The sequence below is a fragment of the Serinus canaria genome, chromosome 7 (assembly GCF_022539315.1).
Source record: "Serinus canaria isolate serCan28SL12 chromosome 7, serCan2020, whole genome shotgun sequence".
Classification (NCBI taxonomy): domain Eukaryota; kingdom Metazoa; phylum Chordata; class Aves; order Passeriformes; family Fringillidae; genus Serinus; species Serinus canaria.
In genome coordinates, this window is record NC_066321.1 from 7,277,587 (window position 1) to 7,302,168 (window position 24,582).

The 24,582-nt window shown below is 35.9% G+C and overlaps 1 protein-coding gene across 2 annotated transcripts in view; it reads right to left on the reverse strand.

Moving 5' to 3' along the window:
• Positions 1–1,242: 1,242 nt before the first annotated feature.
• Positions 1,243–24,582, reverse strand: part of SLC35F5 (solute carrier family 35 member F5) — a 30,012-nt gene continuing 6,672 nt past the window's right edge. For both annotated transcript variants that reach the window (XM_009087802.4, XM_018911278.3), the window contains exons 4-17: positions 23,409–23,550; positions 22,236–22,379; positions 20,342–20,404; positions 19,124–19,205; positions 17,570–17,760; positions 16,308–16,389; positions 15,895–15,982; positions 15,266–15,330; positions 14,830–14,934; positions 14,193–14,352; positions 12,687–12,777; positions 10,430–10,584; positions 9,885–9,973; positions 1,243–8,912 (exon numbers count right to left, since the gene is read on the reverse strand). In XM_009087802.4, the coding sequence (XP_009086050.1) occupies positions 9,892–9,973; positions 10,430–10,584; positions 12,687–12,777; positions 14,193–14,352; positions 14,830–14,934; positions 15,266–15,330; positions 15,895–15,982; positions 16,308–16,389; positions 17,570–17,760; positions 19,124–19,205; positions 20,342–20,404; positions 22,236–22,379; positions 23,409–23,543 (1,443 nt within the window). In that variant the 5' untranslated portion in view covers positions 23,544–23,550 and the 3' untranslated portion in view covers positions 1,243–8,912; positions 9,885–9,891. The remainder of the gene's footprint in view (positions 8,913–9,884; positions 9,974–10,429; positions 10,585–12,686; positions 12,778–14,192; positions 14,353–14,829; positions 14,935–15,265; positions 15,331–15,894; positions 15,983–16,307; positions 16,390–17,569; positions 17,761–19,123; positions 19,206–20,341; positions 20,405–22,235; positions 22,380–23,408; positions 23,551–24,582) is intronic.

Below are 24,582 nucleotides of genomic sequence, written 5' to 3' on the forward strand. Positions count from 1 at the left end.
CCGATAAAAATCACCCCCAAAATCGGTGTTTGACCGTGGAAATTACCTGACTGTGGTGATTTAACCCCGGCGAACAGCCCAGCCCCAGAGCGACACCAGGGAAGGGTAAAAGCGAGAAGTTCCGTGGGCTGGGATAAAGGCAGGTAAGCGGGAAAGCCAGGTGTGTCCGCAGGCACAAACCGAGGGTGAATTCCCTGCTCCCAGGGCCGGGCAGGCGTTCAGCCATCCCCGGGAGAGCAGGGCCCTGCCAGGGCAATGGGCACTTGGGAGGATAGCCACCATCACTCCCAATGTCCTTGTCCTCTCTTCTTCCTTCCCACCATTCCCGGGAGAGCAGGGCCCTCCCTGCCAGGGCAATGGGCACTTGGGAGGACAGCCACCATCACTCCCAATGTCACCTCTTCTTCCTACAGATGGGCTTAACAGCTAGGCTGCAAGCCAGAGTTAGCAGAAGAAATTGATAAAATATGAGTTTATCTATAACAAAGAAGAAAGCAAAGCCATTAGCAAGGAAACTGATAAAATAAACAGAAGATACGTGCCTTAGTGAGTAGTAGTGTACATGCCTTAATTTGTTGTAAATTCTGACCAATTAATTATTGATGTTAATTACTTTATACTAATAAAACACAAGAAGCTATTGCTTTGTCCAATGAATATAATGAGCTGTTTTGATGTAACTAATAATGTTAAATCATCCTCTGTTAAGGGGATAAAACTTAAGAACAATTTGTAATAATGAAGCTGCTGTTGTTGTCTCTACACAAGTGGGTGTGTATGTCGTGTATCCCTCCCAACAGTGACACTTCCACCCCCACTGTAGGTACTGAGCACGCTGTCCATGTCTGGAATGTACCCTGGTCAGCCCTGGTCCCCCATTTGGGCCGTGTCCCCTCCCGTGCACCCCAAACTCCTCCCAGAGTGGCAGCAGGAAAAGCAGCAAGGCCTTGGCTCTGTGCAAGCCCCACTTAGCAGCAGCAGCACAGAAATATCTCTGCATTATCAGCCCCTGCTCAGCACAGACCCAAACCAGCCATGGGGAAGAAAATCAACCTTGCCCCAGCCAAAACCTGCACTCACACCAAGGTGACACCAAATTACAGCCTTCCACATCCTGGCTGACTCCAGGTAACACGAGATATCCCAACACTCACTTTTAACCCCAGCCCTGGTGACCATTTTTTTCTTCACTGATGATATAAAACACATTAAGCAGTAACCCCAACCAAATACCAATTCCTGTTAAGAAAATAAGATTTATAATCTTTATTGTTTACTTACATATAATAAATATAATACAGAACAAAAACATCACACCCATTGATTGTATTACACAGGCTGTTAATCAGAATACATTACATTTTCTTTTCATTAGCCCTTTTATAGGGTTTTGGTACTGGATATCAAGAATTTCAATTTATAAACCTTTTAACATAAAAACAATCTTCCAATTTCCACCTTCATGCATGTTTCAAATATTCATATATATATACTGTTTTTGTTAAAAATATATAAGCACTGTTCAGTATTTGCAATATAGGACTTCAATTTCCATTCATTAGATCTCTACTAATATAGAGAATTTCAAAATAATTAATAGCTTAAATCTGATTTTAATTAAAAATACTTATTCTATATTTTTTTATTTAACTGACCTCCCTTCAGAAAATGAAGTGACAGGACAAAGACACCCTAGGCAAAAGCCAGTGTTCACTTTCAGAGAACAAAGGGTAAAAGCTCTGGTTCTTGCTTCAGCTGCATTATCCTGGAATAATGGAGACACAATTTGGTATAAAAAGGGCAGGAGGAAACCAGATTTTCTAAAGAGATATGCATCTCCATTTCAGATTTACCACTGCCGTCCTGCTGTTTTCTTGGCTTAAAAATCACTGCATCAAACCCTGATATATGTTTTTCTCTGCATGAATATCCTTGCTATTAAATGGAAATTAGATTAAAATGCTACATTTCTTTTTTATCAAAAATAGATCAAGGTTTAACACACTCTGAAATCAGGTTTTCAAGTGCAAATGCAATACACATCAGCAATTCAGGTTCTGCTTTCACCAAGGAAAATGGTTAAAAGATGATGCATAAAGATGTTTCATAGAGGATACTTGGATATCTGGAACTTGCTGTGCTCCCAGAACATCTGAATTATCAGCAAACCATACAGACTTCAGGGGGGAAAAAAAAAAGTTTTCTTCAGATGAAAGCTCCTCAGTTAAAGCAGCTTCCCCTTTAAAAGTGTAACTGAGAATTCCCTGAAAGTCAGTACAAAATACAACACCAGAACAACCATCAAAACTGCGACTGGTTTTATGCATCTTTTAATGCACTCAGGTTTCAGATCTCAAGGATTCAAAACCAATTTTGTTTTATTAATATCTACTCCAAAGAAACCTTACACGAATTTTAAATCAATACAAACGCCCCTTCAGCTCTACAATGCTGATGTTGTACCTCATACTTAGTACGTTTCTCTAATTCCATTCAGGTAATGTCATCTCCACACCTGGCTGTACTTTCCATGAAGCCTTGTGCAAACAGCCTCTCAAGAGTGCCAATTCACAGAGCATTCCTTTGTAACTGCATTGGATGGACTTCAAAAACACCAAACCACAAACAAAAAGTACCTCCTAAGTCTCCAATTATAATTTTTTCCTATGATTTTTTTTTAAACAATCACAGGGCTTAAATTAAGCCTTCAGCTTCAATATGAAATGATTATTTAAAATACCCAACCAGAGATCAATCCAATAAACTACAGCCTATGTGGAATTGGGCTATGCAAGAAATTAGCCCAATGATTTTACAGCATATGCTTTCTACTCTCCTACTAATGTTCTTGATTTTCAATTAACATTTCTGTTTTACATTTTTTTTTTGGCTTTTTTCCTTCTTCTGCAATAGGAAAGTGACTGGTTGGAAGGGTTCTGCTGTTCCCTTAGCTAGAGGAAAAAGTAGATTCTAAAATATTTTAGAAATTACTCATTCTGGCAGTGGAACTAACTTAGTTGGTGTGCAAGAGGTCAGATATAAGCAGAAGAGAAGCATCACCTGTGACACAGACAAGGAAGACTTGTGGACTGCCCACATCAGTAACACAAGGACTTGTATCATTGATAAAAATACAATCATTTGCATATAATAAAATTAGTTCTGTGCTAAATGGCTAATGCCTCTCAGCTTGATAAGTATGGGGGTTTGATTGGTTTCGTTTGATTGGGTTTCTTAAAAAAAAAAGTGGGTTAAAAAAAAATCAGTAACATATATGAAGAACTATGGAATAAACAGCCCTGAATTTTTATTTCTGAGGCCATTTCAGTATCAAGACATATTTCTTATGTGGAACATAAAGAAAATTTGTGAACTTTCCCTGAAAAAACCTTCAGAAGTATTAAAAGAAAGGGAATATTGGATGCAACTTCATAAATTGAGATGCAGTCAAAGGACTCTGAACTTGTAGAACTAAACAGCTGCTTTCTACAAAAATCCCCAGAGAAAAGCACTTTATGCTTTTTAAAAGTAGGAAGTGAAAGCCAGATGGAATTCTGGATGCACTCCACATCATGACAGGCATATCCAGAAAAAGTCTGGTTACCTACTAACACCAGATGTAATGACAGGAGTGAGAACACAGATCTCTAAGTAGTCACATCACATGTCAGATTTACGTTTTATGTCAGATTTCTAACACCACAGAGGACTAGGGCAGTCAAAATACAATTACACTGGCTTTACCTAGAGAGGAAATTCACTTTGCAATGAATGCAACAGGGCATGGAAATGGAAATGTCAAAGCAGAAATCATCAAGAGGAAGCTGATGACTATGATCACGTGTTCTCACTATGGACAAAAGAACTATACAACAAAGTGCAGGGCTTAATATTTCTCATGCTGCTGATTTTAAACAGAACTTAGCAAGACAAATTCACCTTCTAAGTAATTAAGCTGCATACTGGCTATGTAGAAATATCTTTTGTGAACAGTAACAGTAGTGTGTTTACAATCTTTACCAGCACTAAAATCCCTCCTTTATATTACTGAGGTCTTAAAGCAAACCACTCCAAATACATGCTGCAGACAGAAATACTGCAAAGGCATAAAGGTCAACCTAACTGCAGAGTTCTTTTCAATAAAGTTTTACTTTATTAATGCTGTCTATGACTCTTGTGGGCTTTGGATCAGATCCCATTCTAGCCAAAGTAACTTTACTGGAAAAACAAACAAAAAATCCCCCAAAGTGATGTGACTTTTTAAAAATTTAATGATATAAATTAATATATTTATGTTAGAGATTTATACTGATCTGTCCGAGAATCAGATTACGTATTATTACAGCACTGCCTAACCCTGAAAGTTAATGTCACTGTCAAGCTAGAAGTGCAGCTTCAAAATCAGCAGAGTAACTATTCATTTCTATGGCAAAGAGGACAATTAAATAGAAAACCACATACATTTCATCTCCTTAGAATGGATATTTCTCCAAAAAGTAACAAAGTGTTGGGCAGAGTAAATTTTATTGACATCTTTAAATGTTCTTAACATTCTCATCGTGATTTACCTGACAAGCCTAAGGAAACTCAACATGGAAGTTACATGATGTGAAATGTTTGAGTGAAACCTGGAAATGTTTGTAGTGATTTGAAAAGCAGGAATTAGTTATTGGCTCTCACAACATATGGTATCATCCATATTTCCCTGAGAAATCATGCCCTGAAATGATCATGTAAAACAAAACACAAAATTAATGAAATTGTGGATTAGACACGGAAAAATGCAGAACAACAGTTTATGAATCACATAAATGCTACTTGAGTTATAACTATTAAATCACAGGCACTATATGTGACAGCCAGAACAGAAATTGTAACTAACTTAAAACTTACAGCAAGTAAAGGAAACTGATTCAAAGTACCATCCTACAGTTACCATATAACCCAACACTGTGATATTAACATCAGTTTGTTTCTTGATTTTTGAGCACGCCAGTTCCTCACTTCATTTAAACTCTGCCTTTCCGAGGTCTATTTCCATATGAAATTCAAAGTGTGTCCATAAACTCAGCCTATCCCCAAAATTTAACTGGTTTTCCCTGTCCTCTGATAGTTCAGTTTAGCTGAGTAACAATTTCCCTAAGATAGGAGGACCTTCAGTAGGGAATAGCAAAGACAACATTCAACATTAGGAGAAATGGAACCAAGAATTACAAAGAAATCGTTTTGCCACCGTATTTAAAGCCATCACAGCTGTGAATAGCAGTACCTAGGCAGGAGTATTGTGAAGGAATGACAAAATACAGCAGCACACACCAAGAAAAGCAATTTGCAAGCCCTCCTGTTTTTGTTAGTACATTTCAAGGAGGTCTGCCATGAATAGTCCAAGAATCACCGGCAGTTCCCTGCAGGGTTGAACAACAGCTCTGCTTCACAGGGACACCCAGGCTGTGCGTCAGCCTCCAGCTTCTGAGTCTGTGTGCAGTCCCTGCAGCCAGCCAGCCCAGTCCTGTCCTACAGCCCCTACAGGCATTCCCAGAAGCCAAGGAGCAGGATGCAGTGAAGACTGGGAAAGCCAAAGAGCAAGCCCTCAGTGCCTTCAGGAGCACTCAAGAGCCCCAGACTTTGTTACACAGGTGGCATTTCCATCCCTTGCTGAACCAGCACTACATCTGCAGCAGCCCCTTGTAATGAACATGTTTTCAGTATGACAAAACCAACACAAAGTGGCCAGAAAAACTGAAATCCTTTTCTGCCTTTGAAGTGGAAAGCACTGCTTATCAAACTAGGCAAGACTCACCAAAACCGTAAAAGCAAAGGCATGCTCTGTAGCTTTTGGCAAATTATCATAATTTCCTTCATATATAAAAACCAAACAGCCCCAAAACCTCAAGTGCACACACAGAAGAAATTGTTGGTTTTCTCAAAGGATTACAGGAATGAGTTCAACTGTTTGACAGAGCAACACATAGTATTCATTCCCCATTTTGCAGGCCTGGGAAATCACTGTTCCTTAACCATTGGGTGACAATCAAAGAAATGCTTGACATTTTTTTTCTAAAGCATATGTGGTTCCTACAAGAAGTAAGTCAGAATGAAGCCATTCCCAAATTGAAACAGTAAGAGCAATGACAATATACCCTACCACACAGAGGTAAAGTATTCATGAGAAAGCTCCTTCACATTCCAGTTGTGTCACAGGGAAGAAAAACCCAGCACGTCTCCACTGCATCAGAGGTACCTGAGAATCAAAGCTAAATCTCTTGTGCATTTACCAAGCATCCATTACAGAGCTATGCAATTTACATTTCAAATCAGACATTTATATTTATAAAATATCATTGTACTAAAAATCACAAGGTTTTGTAGAAAAAACTCCATCACATTCTATTAAATGCAGGAACAATGTTGCATGTCATAGCTTCTGTAATTAAAAGTGTAACACATTTCCTGTAACTACAGGGGCACTGTTTAAAAATCCTTTCAGCAAGGACAGTTTGTTTTGTTCCTACTATTTAAAGAATTGTAATTTAATGCAAAAACACAGCTTAAGCTACCTAGTGCCATGACATAAAAATATTTCATATCTTACTAAAAAAAAGCCAAAAACCTAAACACATTTTTGTGAAAAACATTTGGAAAGCCCTGACTTTGAATGTACTGAATGCTCTTCAACATTCCTGGGGTCAGAGACAGAAGAATATTCTCTTAGCACTTCTTTTCTTAACCTCTAAAACTAATGAATAATGAAAATTAACAGTCATATACATGGGAGGCTATGATGATCTTCGACTTTAAGCCATGAACATAAGGGCAAATATAAATAGCAACTGCATATCTGACATTACAGATCCAGTCCTGTTTGCATGACCAATTGCAAAAAACAGTCATAGAAAATTTTGCTACAAATACTGTCATTGCCCATCTGAAAGCAAACTCGGTTTTCCCAGGCTTAATGCACAGATGCCACAAGTCCCAACTGATTCAAATTTGGAGTTAATGCTTGGTATCAAATATTCTGCAGCATCTCGTTGAAACATTTCATTAATTGAAAAGAGACTCTTTTTTTTATGGTGAGTAGGCATTAACAATACTTCTTGAAAAAATGTTAAAGCAAACATCCTCTAAATTTGTCATAATTTTGAAGGACAAATCCAAAACCTAAGGAAACTCCACTGATCAAAAAATGCCTGAAAATTCGACCAAAATAAAATTAGTTCAACATACTGTATTTGAGACCCCACTACTTGTGGGGTTTGGAAATTGAACTGTGAAATTTAATTTACTTTCTTGTCTCTTTTGGGCTCGTGATTTTGTTGTGGCTGGTTTTGGGTTTTTTTAAATTCTTATTTAGGATCTAGGAAGGACTTACTATTTCATTTTAAAGACATGCCTCAGATCACCAAAGTTTGTAGTGCAATCCAGTATTAAAACCAAGGAGGAAAAACTTGATAAAGGTGAAATAATTCAACAGAATAGCCCCAGGTTCATTTTGTCTTCCTACTCTACACACAGTCCTTATATTAAATTCCAGCTGCTGGTTCAAATTCTTCTATAAATTTAGAGCTTAAGCATGTTGCTTTTCTGCTTTACCTCTTAAATAACAGTTATTTTACCAAAACATCAAAATTGCTTTTGGAAGAATCATTACTGAGTGCCAAAACATGAAGAGGCATTTCTGCTATGTCATCCTTCTGTATTTGTGTGGAGGGGCAGTAGAAATACCCTACATTATTAATAACTTTGTTCTGTGGAAGAAAATACTCCTGGCTAAAAATCCATCTTATATTCATTATAAAAAATCTCAAATCCATCAAAAGCCAAAATTAACTTTGATCAAAGTGTCTTATAGGCCAGGAGCTGAAAAATAGCATTGACTAATTTCAAATATTCCTGAATATAATTATAATAGCTTCTCTGGATTCAAAAGGATTAAACACTGCAGTGGAAGGAAGATAATTATCAGTTTTAGAATAAATTTATTAATACAGCTGGGGGGAAAGAAAAATCAATGCAAACACCTTTCCTCCTCATTTTGCTTAGCAGATTAGTGTAGTGCCAACCCACTGACTGAAAACTTTCACAATTAATTTGATCTCTTTCACAATGTGGCAGCTACACCTGAAAATTTCCATGTTGGACAGACAACTGGGATTGGAATGGGTTACAGAACCAGTCTGTTTTAAACCATGTATAAGAATGCATACCCAAATGTATTGTAATTAGAAATATTGAACCATTCACTGAAATTTTAAGCATTCCTGATTGGTGGGCAATTTTTTTGATTTTTAAACATCAGCACCCATTGCCATGACAAGGCTACTCAAAGTGGCCTAAGACATTATAAATGTAGTGTTCCAGGACCGTACAAAGATCCTGCCTCAGGAATTATAGGAATGCACTTAATAAATTATTTTTCTGTTTTCATCTATTAATATGCAAATAGTTTATACAACATAAAAAATTTAATTTGTACCTACTACAGGTAACATATCTATTTAGCTTTTCATCTGAAAGCCTGTAAGACTTGATGACCTGCAAACTTATTTACAGAACTCACTTTAAAGTATCTTTTAAAAATAATATTGTCCAGCATTTAACAAAATTGTGACTTAAGAAAGAAATCACTTAACAGCATTTGCTTTCTTGATTTTGTCAAGTAATGTCACCAGATTAAGTGTTATAAGGCAGGTTGGTTGCTCAGATGAACTAAGACTCCCATGGTGACAGGCATGTAGTAGATCTGTTCATTTATAAAATCAGATGAAAGCAAGAAAGAGAAAAAGTTTAGAGTTTCAAAAGAACTGAAATGTCTTATTTTTACTACAAATTCAGAATAGGCACTGTAACATGATTCCTTAGGGACTTTTCCAGAAGATTGTCTCTTCGCTGGGCATCATTCCACTTTTAAACTAAGAAGAAGAAGAAAAAAATTATCAGGAGTACATAACTCAGGATTACAAAAGAGAAATTACCATAAGCATTTGTTTCCATCTTACTAACAAAGAAAATAACTCCATGCCTTAAGACATCACGATAACTGTTTTGATTAGAATATTTTAAATTTCATTATTAGATTTAAGCAACACTGGAAAATAAAAATATAAATAGAAATAAAATATAAATAAATACAATAAAATATAAATAGAAATACTTCTTATGTAATTCTGCACACATTATTGAAAACCCTGAAGCACAGGGCTAGGAGAACTCTAAACTTTGTCTGCTTTAATGCTCCAGGCCAGTACTGCCAAACCATCTAATGTTCATTTTAGAGATTGTGCACTCTTAAAAGGGGGATATTTTGCAAACTCTTTAGCTATTCTAGTCTACTTTCCTTATGCTTACCGTAAGAAATATTTAGTCTACTATTTAATGGAATTTACCAACTTAATTCTTGTCATCCACAAACACAAGGGCTACTTTCCCCTTTCTGGACCAGTAATGATAAAGTCTGGTGATCTTTAAACTTCCCTGAATGGTTGCTGTTTTTCATGAGCTTCAGCAGCCCAAACTGAGACCCCAGCAGCACACTAAGGAGTGAATTAATTACTTCAGATTTCTTACAGACACATCACCCATGCCAAGAAGTTGTAGGGCTCTTCTGGTGTATTGACTCACATCCAGTTTTGGATGAACTTTGGAATATTCTTTAGCAAAAAAACTACATTTCAAAACCATTGATCAAGAACTGTGAGAATAATGCTTGGCAACAAGTAATAATAATAACTTTGAAGATACATGTTAATAAAAACTCTGTCTATCAATACAGAACAAGACTGACTGCATGCTCTTTAAAAATGTGTCCTTGCATAACACAAATGCCACCATGAAAACCAAACCTCACCTTTCTGTGCAATGTTTGAGGTTTATTAAAGGTTTACCTTTTGTCTATGAACAGCAGCCATCTCCATCCTGTGAAACACTATGCATAGGGATGAGGCTTTCACACTGCTCACTTTCTTCTGGCATTCTTAAAAAAAAGACATTTATTTCAAGTCATACTGTAATATTAAATTGTTTTTTATGAAGCCAACATAGGCACCAAGTATGCAGGTGTTTGAACTTTAGCCATTAAAACCATGCAAAGACTCCTTAAATTTATCAAATGTACTCAAGTTTGCACAATTTTCACTGCATGTGCTGGGTACAGAAATTATTACAGATGCATTAAGGGAAAAAATTGTGACAACAACTAGGAAACTTCTTTTAAAGGTAAACAGACTTCACAACTTTCCATTTTCTGAGCACTGCATAGGTTAATTGTACAAATGGATTGGCAACTACTGCTATTAAGAAATTAGCACACCTGAATATAAAATCAGGAGAAAATAAACAGAGTATGAGTATTGTGGCTTATAGAATACTAGAGGATTACAGGATATTGGAAAGGTTAAAGAGACAGGATTATAGTTTGTGACTGCCCTACCTCTGAATTCGATGTTTTCTACAAATAAAGGCAAAAATTCTTCTGATTCCCACCATCACTGGATCCCAGTTGTTATAGTGACACAAGAGAGTTGCAATGAAAAATGAAAAAAATACAGGTACTGCTCCTGCAAAAAATAACCAGGAAAACTGCACCTGGAATTGAAACACAAACATCATTCACTAGATAGCTCAAAAAAGAATTGTCATGCTGTATATTTGGAATGATTATTATTGTAAGTTTGAGATGCAGTTTGAGTTATTTTAAACAGTGTGAGTTATTTTGTACAGTTTCTACAGTTATTGCTTCTTCTAAGAACTGCATAACCTGTTCCCACTAATCCATTCTTAACAATGGCACATTGTGTTTGCACTGGGAGCTGAATGCAGACTGCTATTTCCAAATAGTCTCAGGTTTAGGTTTTTAGTTGTGTTTCTGGTTCCAAGGAGAAAGTCTCCTAGACATCCCATGGGTTGGAAAGCAATGATCTTCAAAGTCCATTCCAACCCAAAGCATTCCATGGTTCTGTAACTCCAAACCAAGGGCACAAGGACAGGAAGAGCCTGGGACTGCCTCTCAGGATGAGAGAGCCATGAGCCGTGGGCACAGCCCCCCCGTGTGGAGAGAAGATCCAAAACTGAAGACTTTGGAGAAAACAGATTCAGCTTTGGCACCTGGCACTGATGATCCTCCTCAAAGACCTCATCAACTGCAATTGTTAAGCCCTGTGTTTCCCAACTGATTTCTAATGAAATTCACAACACGTAAGTTGCCAAAAGGAATTAGTCATTAGAAACCTGGCTGTAATTTCCTAAGATTCAGATTTATGTTAGAAAATTACAGAAAAATAAATACCCAGAAAGTTAGTAATTATGAATATTGTATAATTACCATGCCATTTGACAGCCATATGAAGGCTGCATGTATTGATATTTTAATCTTTACCTACGTGGTGTGATTCTTGGGGTGTCCTGGGCAGAGCCAGGAGCTGGACTGGGTGATCCTGATGGGTCCCCTTCCAGTTCAGCTCTTTCTATGATTCCATGATTATTAGCCATGCCAGTAGCATTCTTGTGCAGGGCTCTTTTAAGTAAAAACAAGGCCGGCCAGAGGCAAGGCAGCTAAAATTTCTGTCAGGTTATCTGAGATGTGGACACCTGAGACTTCAGTGAGCACAAGGCTTGGCTTAGAATATTCTGCTGTCTGTATGACAGAAACAGACTTGCACAAATACACCTGTCCAAAAACCCTCAAAGTCTACAGCACTTTGCCTTTAATCAGGGTCCCTCACTTGTGCTTCTAATACTAGTCATTTATTTTCTAAAATGTAAGACAGAAAGGATTTACTTCCCACAATGTGAGTTAAAAAGGTAATTTGCCCTTTTGTTACCAATGTCAGCTGAAAGTCATCCAACAGAGCTTGGGAGATGTTTCTGCTATTTGAAATGCCTCCATGTTGCATTAGTACATGAAGAACAAATTAGTTGGACAAGATCTGAACTCTGTGTTTATTCAGCATAAAAAACCTAGAGATTAGGCTGTTTACTGGGAATTAGAAAAGTATAGTCTATTTTTCAGTGCATCCCAGAAGACAGTTTAGATGAATCACTTCAGAAGACAACCTAAGATTTTTATATCTTGATATATGTAACTATATATATACACCTCTACCAATGTATTTGCACATACACACACATCTGTGTATATCTAAAATGGGCACTGACACACAAACCTATGTATAAAATTCTTATTTTTACTACCAGCATTAGCTGACATGTACAGGCCAACAAATGTTTTATTATTGTTGGAACCACTGCAGTGTTTGCTCTATTTCACTGCTGGAATATGCAGGTAAGACTAACACAAAATATACTGTTTTTTGTAATGAACTCACATGCTCATTACAAAAGTATTTATTTAGGGTCTGACTAGTTTTGACTTTTCTTATATTTATCCTTTTATTTTTCTGACTTAATTTCCAAAATCCACACTGACACGAAGTAAAAGCAAAATACAAGTTGTGTTTGTAGTTTTTTACTTCATTTTTACATGCACAAAGTTTCAGAAGTCTAAAGGTACTCATTACAATTTACACTTTGCTTGCAAAAACACTGAACAGCAAAGCCTCTTTTTGGCTGGAAACATTCCAAGTGCAAAACTCGACTAATTTCTTGCACCAAATAAACAAGTACAAACCAAAAGGAATTTAATTAGAAGAAATTTTGTAAACAATGATCAAAATTTAGTAGTATCTTACCTTGTGCATGCACATGTCAGCTATTATGGACAGAGGTATTGTAAGGCTTAGGGCAAGTGTGCCTATCAGTGATGAGGTAAGAAAGCAGCCCCTAAAAGACAATAAAATCATAACAATTATACAATTTAATGACAATAAATAATAATCATAATAATGAGGTCTTAAAAGTTAAAAGATAACCAAATTAATACATCAAAGAGGAAGACATTTGATGAACTGTTAGTTACTGTTTAATAGTCAAAAATTAACTCACACCATCACACTCCATCATAAATCTGTGAAAATGCACAGAATTCTTAACTAGGCAATGGATGTCTTCTGGGCTGAGGCTTAATTCCCATACCAATCTTCTGAGATGATGGAAATTTTCCTATTTCACATGTACTAACTTCATCTAGAAAAATCTGCATTTTGTTTCCATACCCTGATTCTCTAGAGCATAAGAGACTGCTTCTGAATTAAAACCAACCTGTCCACAGAAAACTTTAAATGCATAAAAGGTACAGAAGCCAATAAAAATTTATCAGCAAGTTAAAAAAAAAAAAAAACAGAGTCATATCTATCCCTACATTACGTAACTGGTAATATGTGCTTGGGTGGAGTAAACAAGTAGGTTAAATGATATTATTTACTTCTAAAAAAGTAAAGACAACTGTACTAGTGGCACACTGGACTGATAAAGAATGATATCAGCACAAACTCTAATTAGAACCAGTCCAAAACTCTAGGGAAAAGGAACTGGAAGTAAAACTAGCTCTTTAATTTACTGGAATATCATTCTGAGTAATTAAACAAATATAATGTATATAAAAAGGCTGTGCACACCCATGTACTTACTTGATTCTGAGAGATAATGTTTGAGGTTTGGGGGGTTTATGTGTGTGTTTGTTATTTTGCCTACATTAAAATTACTCTTAACCTGAAACTGATTCTGAGCTGCAGTTTAATCTTCCAGGATGGCATTAATATCACAAAAATATTCTATCAACAAACCAGTTCAATTCAAAGCCCATAAGCTACAATGCATTTACACCTAGGACTGGTGTAAAGGTTTGCCAAGAAACAAAAAAATCATTAAAATTCATACATAACCTTAGACTTTGAAAAAAACAAACAAAAATCCACATCCCCTAAAAAACCAAAAGGTTTTTGTGGAACTTTATCTACTCCACCTTGATCTTTTGTTGCAGTATTGCCACAGAACTGTTACAACAGAATTCACACTCTACTTCTGCTACTGCAACTCTGTAGCACAAAGCCTCTTTGTCTCAAATGTTAATTCTTCAATAAGCTAAGCACACAGAATTTTAATTACTACAAGCACACATCACAGCTACTTTTCAAAGTTAGCTGTTGTCTTAATAGGACACTGTGACACAATGGTGAAACTGCACATGTGGACAGGAAAAACAGGAAAAAGGGCCCAAAGCCCAACCTAGACAATTTTACATTTCAACATAGGAAAGATAATTCATGTAAAATATATTCAGTGTATGGAGTACATACCACAGCCAGAGGAACTCTGACAAAACTGTTCCAATAAGGCCATTTATGACAATGCACATCCATATCAGTTTATTGGGAAACTCAAATGCTTCAAACCCAGTATAGTGAAGCAGGAAGAACCCTGGCCACAGCAGCAACAGATTAAACAGTCCTACAAAACCTGGATATAAAAACAGTATTAAGTAAATCATCATAGATCTTCTTAAACATAACCAAAATCTCAGTTAAAACCTGCTATTTTGACAATATGCATATAGAAAAGCAGCCATGAAGCAATACTTTAAAATTTTCAAAGGAAACAAATGTAAGTAATGTAACCTGAAATTCACAAACTAAATTTGCATCAGATATTTACATGTTTGAAATTGAAAAAAAACAAACTAAGAAATCTCATTAAGTCAGTGGGGTTGCCTGCATACCTACAGGAAATTCCTCTCCTTGTTAAGGCTCTAAACAAGAAACAATTCACACAACCAGTCTCTAAAGGACTCATAACCATGGGAGTAAGAGGCTTTCTCTACTCCTTTGCTTTTCTAAGCCCCTTTACCACTCAGACACAGTTCAGTGCCTGAAAGCATGTCATTTAATCACACATTAAATTAAAGCTTTCAACAGAGTTAGTTACTTTTGGTCTTACCAAAGAACATTGGTATGTCAAGTTTATCTTCTCTATCTACTTTTCTTTTTATCATGACTATGTAGACAGCATACAGCATTGCTCCTACAAGAGACCAAATGGAACCTGGAAAAATGGAAAAAATACTCCCTTGAGATATGCCAAACATGTTATGCACAGTAGGATCACCTCTCCTAAACCTCTGTCAATTACAGAATCCATTACTAAATGAAAAATATGGGAAAATGGAGAAAGTTCTAAAATATAAATACTTTTCCAATATACACATAGGGTAGAAAATTACCATAAATGGCAAGTTTTAGAAGTTGAAAGTAAAAAGCCAGATAGTGAAATGTTACAAGAATGAGAGATACAGAGCTTGCTATGACTACTTAGTACTGCCAGAAGATGGTACTGATCAATGCATATTCCAGGATAAAAACCCATAAGTAAATACCTATTGTATCTTTTCCAGCAGATTTTTCAGATCCAGAAAGGTTAACAAGTACCACACCACCAATGCTAGCAAAAAAAAAGAAGAAGAAATGCAAAATGTTGCTTGAACTCAGGAATTTCTTTACAAAAACAGATAAAAGAAAGAGAAAAACAAATATACGGTTCTATCTTTTGGCATTTTTATTTAACCAAAACCCCTTTCTGGAAAGTCAAAAGGAGTTCTCAACTGCTAAGGCATAATCCCAAATTAAAACCAACCAACCCCACCTTTAACTTCCCAGAACAATGCACCAGGCATTTAAGGAAACAGGCTGACATAAAGAAAAATTGAATGTCAAACCTCTTCACCATCATAGAAAACTAAAACAAACCACAAATAAACAACAAGAAAATAAGTTCATCTATTTCCAACAGAAATTAATCTAATTTCCTACAGGAGAATGAGATTTGGAAATGGTTCATGATATGAAGTATTTAGGAACTTTAATTCAGTTGCTCACTTCATCTGCGAACCAAGGATTTTTAAAAAGCGATGGGTATCATTTATTGTCACAGATAGCACAGGTACAGCAGGTACAATTGTTCTCTCACTGTACCCAATGGACCCAATGTTACCTCCTATTACCTTACCTTAAAATAACAGCTAATAATTTGGACAGGGTAAACCGATCTCCACTGTTACTGGGAAAGACTGCAGCTAAAATTAATGTAAAAAGCCCTGCAAGAGAAATTCAGAGGAGTTTATACAACCAAGTTTTGCCAGTAGTTTGCTCAGAAAACTATACAGCTTCAAAGATATTATACTCCAAACACATTTCTTTAATATACAGATGTAGCTGGAGAAGTACACAAACAAAAAGCAGGGGAAATAGGAAGGTACTCTAAAATACCTCTGCAAATACAAAACTGATCTTCTAAACACATATATGCAATGCCTTTAGGTCAAATCCACAGGTAAAAATGTTACACAAACCCATTGTAATGAGATTTGTATGTTATAAACAGCGGTGTAATACAGATCTGGTGGTGTAAATAAAACTTACCAGAGGTTGATGACAAGATATTAACTATGGCAACTTGGGTATCTGACAGAGCTTCTTGGTACGAGAAATTTGCCAAGAACCACTGGGGAAACAGAAAAATAATTTTGTTTTAATATGGGTAACAACAACAGAGCTTAAGTTTCTCAGTGCGATAAAATCCTACTTTAAAAAAAATCCAGTTATTTAAAAAATAAAATCAGAACTAGATTTTTAGCTTAAAGAGACTTCTAACTTCTATTAAAGTGGAAGGCATATTAAAAGACAGCAACAAACTTAGAACTGGCTCAAACCAAGTACATGTTTAATAACAAAATACCATACTTCAGAACTTAAAAAGAATTAAAATGACATTATAATAGCTAGTCTGTAGTAACTAAAGGTAGTTTTAACTTGTTTTGGAGTGCTTCAAGATGATAACTGCACAAGGGCTGCAAAGAAATTTCAGTAATGCATGTGACATTAGTCAGCCTAATGAGGTTCTTTGAGAGTACTTAGAACCAGCACACATCTCCACTGTTAAAAACAAGCATCTCTTACATTCAATGCCTAAAAAATATTTCTTAATTCCTCCATAAAGGAATAAAATGGCAAATGTTTTCTCACTTCTTGATTGAGATCTCACTAGTAAGATCTCAGATATATTCTAAGGGAAGTAACCACTCTAGTCTTATGTGGAAATAGTCATAAATTCCAAGAAGAAATACAGGTACATGCCAGTAGCGTCCATGAACAGAATAAACAAGATTTGTTTTGGACATGAGGACACTACCCCAGAAAAAATTACACCACTGTTTTCTGGTAGATGCATCAGTGGTATTTTTGTTGATGATGATGATAACAATAATAACAACAATCATGCTTAAATAGCTCCACTCCCTGAGGAAAAGCCATGATGAGTCCACACTACATAGAATCCATTTGGCAGTAACTGTGAAGGTGCTTCTAGAAAAGGTATCACTGATCTGCCCTCTACATTTTTCTGTCTCAAAAATCCTGCCACTGGAATCTCTCTCTCCCCCTAGAACTGAGACATGATGCACTAACAGCATCTACCAGCAGATTCATAAGTACATCTTGCACATCGAAAGTTTTACTTCTTATAGCACATTTATAAAATAAGGTTTAAAGAATACAAGTCATCTCAATACTTATTCAATATTAATTCAATATATTCAATACTTACTCAATTCATCCCAATACTACTACTATACAAGTTTTAAATGCATCTTTACTTAAGTTTTCTGAAAGAATGGAGCACATACCACGAAGCAAAAGAAAAAGCTAATTTTTGCTACTTGGCTTGCAGTGAGTTTTCCCACAGTTTTTAAGATGGATTCCTGCTCCTTCACTGTTGGATAGGACATGCGGGACAGCTTTGCCTCCAAAGCATGGCTTGATGGCAGCTGCCGGATCTCCATGATGTTACTGAACCGCACACGAGGTTTCTTGGGTGCTTGAGAGGCAGAAAAAACAGAAAAAAAATTTTAAAAAAGGAAAACATATTATGATTAAACTTTTTGAGCCAACACAATATGCAAATAAAACTATGATATTGTAACACCCCATTGATTAAAAGACTGCACAAATAACAGGTTCTTATCCAATTAGAAGACATGCCATCATGATTTATTAAACTAATATTTTGTTATTCAGGAGGCCACTGATAAGACAAAGTACAATTAATTACTGTTTTCAATCAGTAAGTTTTCCACCCACGAAAACATCACTGAAAAGCACCACCCCTGCTCCCTATGAAAAATATCAACAAAAGGTAACAGTGCATTTTTAGATAAGAATTATTCCATCTTAAAAAACATTTTATATATATATATATATATATATATATATATATATATATATATGATTTTCTTTAATTGTCTAATAGCCAAACAGCCAACACTTGCACACAATTATACCTAACTGCAAGGACAATGTTTCATTTAGAAGATTAAAGTCCAACAGCCTCAAAGCTTAGCAGAGACCATAAAGTCACTTGCCCTTTTGAAATCCACTCTCTAACAAATCTTGCAAACTAGGATCAGGTTTTATATAGAAGGTTTAGTATCATTAGCTTCCTCCATAAAGAAAACATTACACTAAACACTACAGGCAAATATTAGCTAAAATCAACTTGGAAAAATACCTCATTTCCTTAAAAAAAGTAAAGGGAAAGCTGCAGCTGGAACAATTCTGAAGTGATTGGTGCATATTGCCACAGCAAGCAGAGCCTACCAAAGTGTGCCATGGAGAAATTAAAAGAGCTTCCCTTTGATAAGCAGGAACTCTTTTGCTGAGGACTGGCTAACTGGATGTTCTGAAGCCAACCTTCCCACAATTGTCTGGGGCAGTCAGGCCCGTTTCAGGTACCATCACAAGATAGTGAGGCTTCAATAAAACCAGAATGCACATAGACTGTTAAAATTCTTACTTTGACTGCTTTGCTCCTGCTCTAAAAAGGACAATAGCTTGTTTTTCCAGAGGCTGACTCACTGCTGCTGGTCTTACAAGCCCAGAAGGAAAGAATCACAAGTACTGAACCCAGTTGGTCCCTTGAGATAAACATAGGCTGCATCTGTGGTGACCAAGAAAGGTAAACTGAACGACAGGCCTATGTTTTCTCTACCTGAAAGCAAATATATGAGACTGCAATTCATGCAATAAGAGATTTCAGAAAGGAGAATAAAGGAAAAATACAAAAAGGAGGGGATGAAGGGGAAGCATGTCCAGCAACATGACAGCAGTTATACTAAACAAAGAGAAAAGTAACTCCTTCTCCAAAGAACTAGCATTACAGCATTCCAGAAGTCTTTACTCACTTTTCTCTGCATCACTACTATTACTGCCATTTTTTTCAGTTGGCAAATCATGAAACTTTACAGGAACATATAAAGGTTCACTCTGCAATGAATCAGTATAAGTAAAAATACAGTTAAGCAGTATATTTCAATTATTACCAGAATTTATTTAGCAAATTAGAAAACTAAATAAAGAAAAAGTTAATAGTAAGAGAATCAGACTAAAGCAGGTCTGCACACAGTGGATAGACTTGTCAAAATACATGTATACAACACACTGTATGTTACACAACTGGTAAAACACAGTACTAAAAGAGAACTCTGCTCTTTTGTGTGTATCCTCATGAACACAAAACTTATGGACGGCCTACTGATTTAAAATTACAAAATAAGTCATCAATATTATGGATATTTCATTAGCTATAGCTTCTGTCCAAATTATATACTAGAAACATGAAATACAGGATGTATGTAGAAAAATCCATGCACTCATTTTCTTCCCATGACAGTAAAAACCCTTATTTTCTACCCTAGACCTAAACATCAAAAAACCTGGAGTAATATCTACAATACATAAGGCACTTAGAAGTATTTCAAGCAATTAAAACTTTTGCTAAAAACTCAAGTTTTAAGCTACTTGTTTAGATTAAACTGATAAACTGTTAAGTCATTAAAAAGATCTGGTAGTTGGATTTTCAATAGGCTTGCTTAGGATAAGAATTTTGGTGGATGTTTAAATTAATGCAAAATTGCTCAATTTTCTAGAGTCACATGATCTTAATGAATTGAGAAGGCCAAGAAGATTTTATTCTTAAACAGAGTTAAAGTTAAAAATCCCCAAAAAATTAAAGGAAGAATACACCTGAAAAAATGTCTCTTCAAGTAACTCTGTTTAAATATCCTTACAGTAATTTGCAATACTCAATTGCTTCCCCCCTCTATTACAGAGATGGTATGAGCTGAATATGTAAAGGTTTTCTCTGTAGAAGATAATATTTCTTTGACAAACTACTACAGAAGCATTCAATTAAGTGCTTTATGGAGCTGAGAACCCATATTTCTTAGAGTAAGCAATACCATTATTTGCAGTACTTATTAATAACATATAAGGATGTAAGTTACCAATCCCCTTTGACAAAACCTATTACAGTTAAAACTGCCACATTTTATAAACAGTAAGTCAAGATAGTTGTGCCATGTTATTGTAAAGCATTCACCTTCATAAATTAAGGCACTTACCAGAGAACTGTTCACAGTGGTATCTGTTGTACAAGCAGCAAAATAACCTTCGGCATCTGCAAACTAATTACAGAAATTTTAATGTAATAAACTACCAAGACAAAGTTATTAGTAACTGAAATTTTTGAAGAGTAAGGTTTTTTACCTCTCTCCTCTCAGCCCTCCTCCCCAATACCAAGAAGGCTTACAAGTTCAGTAAATAATTTCAGTATTTCTTTGTACCTCTTGAACCCCACTGAATTAAACTACCCAGATAGGAATGCAGGATGAGGCTCTTAGATACAGAAAACCTGCAAAATTCAGTCTTAGGGACAAAATGCCCACTAAATGATTGAGCATCTATTAACAACAAGATGCTTCTTTCTTCATTTTATTGAGGCAAAGTTCCCTTCCCTCCTCCTTTCTGCACCTTACCAAATCCACATTCCCTGACCTGCAGCTTGCTGTTCTACCATGATGGTAGCAAAATTATTAAACAAAGCTTTTAATGTGGAAGAGAACTTAAAAGGAAGGTGTGAGTGTGAGTCTCCAAGCAATCATTGAAATAAACCATATAAATGGATGTGTTGTCCAGACTAATACACAAGACACTTTAAAGGTACTTGCAATAATTACAGAGTTGAATACTTAACTACACCCCTTGAAGGGGAAAGGAATTTTCTAACAGCATATTACAGTCCTGTCTGCACTGTTGTTTAGAAAAGGAAAAATAATGGGATTCCAGTAGCAGTGTCATGAGTGCCCCACACAACATGTGACAGACTGGGCACTCTTAGTCATTGCTTTCCAGTTCGTAATTCATTACTGTCAGCAAAGAAACTAAGTTCTGTTTATTCCCAAATTATCTTATGAGGATCCTGAACAACATCAAGTCTAACACATGCCATATTACACACAAACACTTGGTATTAAAGGCTGATCTAGCAAAAATTGTATCAAGATGTCAACCAACTTTAAATGTTTAACTCAATAATTTTTTTAAAATATTTTTTCAGTTGTTCTTTGTGCTTTGTCTTTCCTAAAAAAAAAAATTTCACACTTTAAATGTTATGCCTGCAACTGTCACTATCAGTGAAGTCTAACGTATCCAGAAAAGCTTAAGTTACTTTCTTTCACACAAGCTATTTTCTATAAAGACATGTTGATTAACAGCATGTTCTTGGATCACATTTTCTGGGTTTTTTAATGTGAGATTAGTGTCAGGCCAAATGCCTTCCTGCTTCCTGAGTGCTGCTGTTCAGCATCTTGAAACACTGGCACAGAACAACTGCTCTTCCCAGCATCTCTTGGAATAAACCCCATATTTCTGTCATATAACAACAATTTTAGCTTCTAGCACAAACTATGCCTAACTCTGGAATGGGTATCAGAAGGTCACTAATGCATAAAAGCTATACTATTAACAACAACAAAAATGTAATTCTACCACCCTTACTAAATGTAACTTTAATCCCCTCAAAACAGTCAGCAAACAGTTCATAGTTGCGCCAGAGACAAAAAGAGTCAGGGCTAAAAATCAGCTACAAAGTTCAAGTTCTGATTTCATTGGTTACAAATGTTGGGGGAGTTAAAGGGAACCAAGAGCAGAGTGTCATAAGCTCTTGTTAATAGGAATTATCCTCTGCAATTGCCCCGGATACAAAACCAGGCTGCAGGGACTAATGCCCCGGTCCACCAGAGCATTTCTTACAACTCCTGACACATCTCACATTGCTTTTTCTCGCCTCTCATCCTTTCACATGACAACTGTTATGGCTGCCATGACTTCCTGTGGCATGATTCATCTTATACCTCAAATATGTAACCTTTGCTCTTCTCTAGTCTCTATTTTAAGGGTTTTCTTTTTCTGTACAAACTTAAACAAATATCACATCTACAGAGTTGTAATACTTACAAAAGCTGCATGCCTTCCACGAAACCCACGAGTACACTGTTGCCTCCATGGCTTCCAAACAATAAATCCCAGGAGGTATAGAACAAACATGGATGTTTTTGCAAATGTACTGAAAAAGGGTTTGTTGTACCTCGTAAAAACATACTGTGGAAAGAAAATAATTGTAGTATCCAAAATCACCAAATAGGTAAGAGTTCACAAAATGAATGATCAATGTAAATATACAGTCCAGAACAGCCTGCTTCCCAAAATACCAGAGTTGTGAGTGTTGGCACGGATAACCAAAGGAACGAAGTGGCCCTACCTGTTCTGGGGAAACCCTCTTCCAAACTACCTCCAATGCCAACAAAAAGGAGACTTTTTGTAAGAAGCAATTCCACCGAAGGAAAACTACTTGCTACTTGTGTCTCACCAAGCAACACACTTACATGCTACTCAAATAGCACTGAAAATACATTTATATACAAATATTTTCTAAATTTAAGGCCACTGTTATAAGCAATAATATATTAATCACAAATTAAAGAAGATTACTTTGTCTAAATAACATTTCAGTATCAAGAGTGACTCCACCAGCTCATTCAAAAAAATGTTTTATTAATATCACAAGATAAGCACAAACAATTGTATACATTTCGTTTCAAAACTGATATAGAACATAACTTAATGACAGTTCAGAGAAATTAATTTAGGACTTTATTAAAAACTCAGTTTTCATTGCTAAAGCTCTGGTTTAAGTCCTAAAACTTCACATGAAATAAATACCTCAACAGTTTCAATATGGTTAATATATGAACTAGATGAAATTACAGGGCTTAACTCCACTACTTGAGCCTTTTCATCCTGAATTTCTGGATATTCTGAACTGCAATTCACCACATCAATCAGCCTGCCATGTTACAGCTCATTTATTAATTTTTGGGAACCACATGGGCATTATTTTAATCAATATAGCAATAACAAAATGAACTCCCTGATTACAGTACACAGTGATGAGTTTATGCTGTTTAAGCTTAAAGCTGCCAGTAACACCTTCTGTCTTGAAACAGGCACTGAGTTGAACTTATCTGTAATTTTGAGTGGATTCAGGCTGGTGAAACACCAAGTTTGATAATTATGATTCTGCTGCATTTTTCTCATTAATTTTCCCTTAAAGTGTGGAACAATACTCACAGAAGTGAGTTCTGAAGAGGCCACCCAGATGACGTCAACCAGGAGGAGAATGACAATTCCTAGAGCCAATCGCCTGCGCTGGGCAGACGAGCTGCTCTGGGAGCTCATCCGGTTCATGATAAAAACCCACACCATTTGGAACCTGGGCAAAGGGGACACAGAAATAACACACAGAATGTTACAGTGACACACCAAAAAAAATAAACACTGGGGGCAACTGTTTCATACACATGAACAGGACCTAATATGCAAGGACACACACTACTTTGTTGTTGAAAAGCAGATCTTTGACCGATCCAGCAGAAATTTTCAGAGATTTTAGGGACAGCTAGAAAGTGAATCTTGACTTTACAAAAATTTCTTAACTTCTTTAGCAATGAAGTAAGAAAATAGTAGTTAAAACACATTCTCTTCTTGGAATTTACACTACAAGTTCTGCAAAGAGTATAAATTAGATTGATGTGTTTTGACAAATGTCAGAAACGTGTTGAAACTTAAAGGCATTCAACAAATATTTCAGAAAACACAGGAAAACATTTGGGTAAATTATAAATTCTTACAACAAGAGGTGATCCAAGAAAAAATAGAATAATTAATTGTAAACTTAAAAAAGTAGACTCACATGCAATTGTAGTAAAAAAATTATATGGCTATTTGGTAATTTATGAAATATAGGCATGAACCAATTCTAGTGAAAATCTATCAAAAATTTATTATGCTACTGCAAAGGAATTCAGATTTATGACACAGCTTTACAGCTGCCCATTGGATGGCCAAAATTTAAGAAAACTTTCAATTATATTACTACAAAGCTTCAAATACAATTGAGAAAGACTGATGACTCATTCTTGTACTAGAGTCTTTACAAACTCTCTAAGGAATGTCAGCCAAACATGTATATGGTATTTCTATCATTAACCTTCACTTATTTATGTATATATTTTAAGAACCAATTTATTAAGAGTTCATTAACTACAGACGGCACAGCATACCATAAACTCAAACACCATCTCTGAGAGAACTGCTCAATGAACTGCAATCTAAGTCATCTTTAGAGAGCAGCTTCTGACTTTCACAGTAAATAGAGGTCATCTGCTTTGCTATTATGGTTTGATAAATTTTAATTGAACTTCGTTTTTTCCTCATGTGTCAACATACAAATAATTGCTTTCTT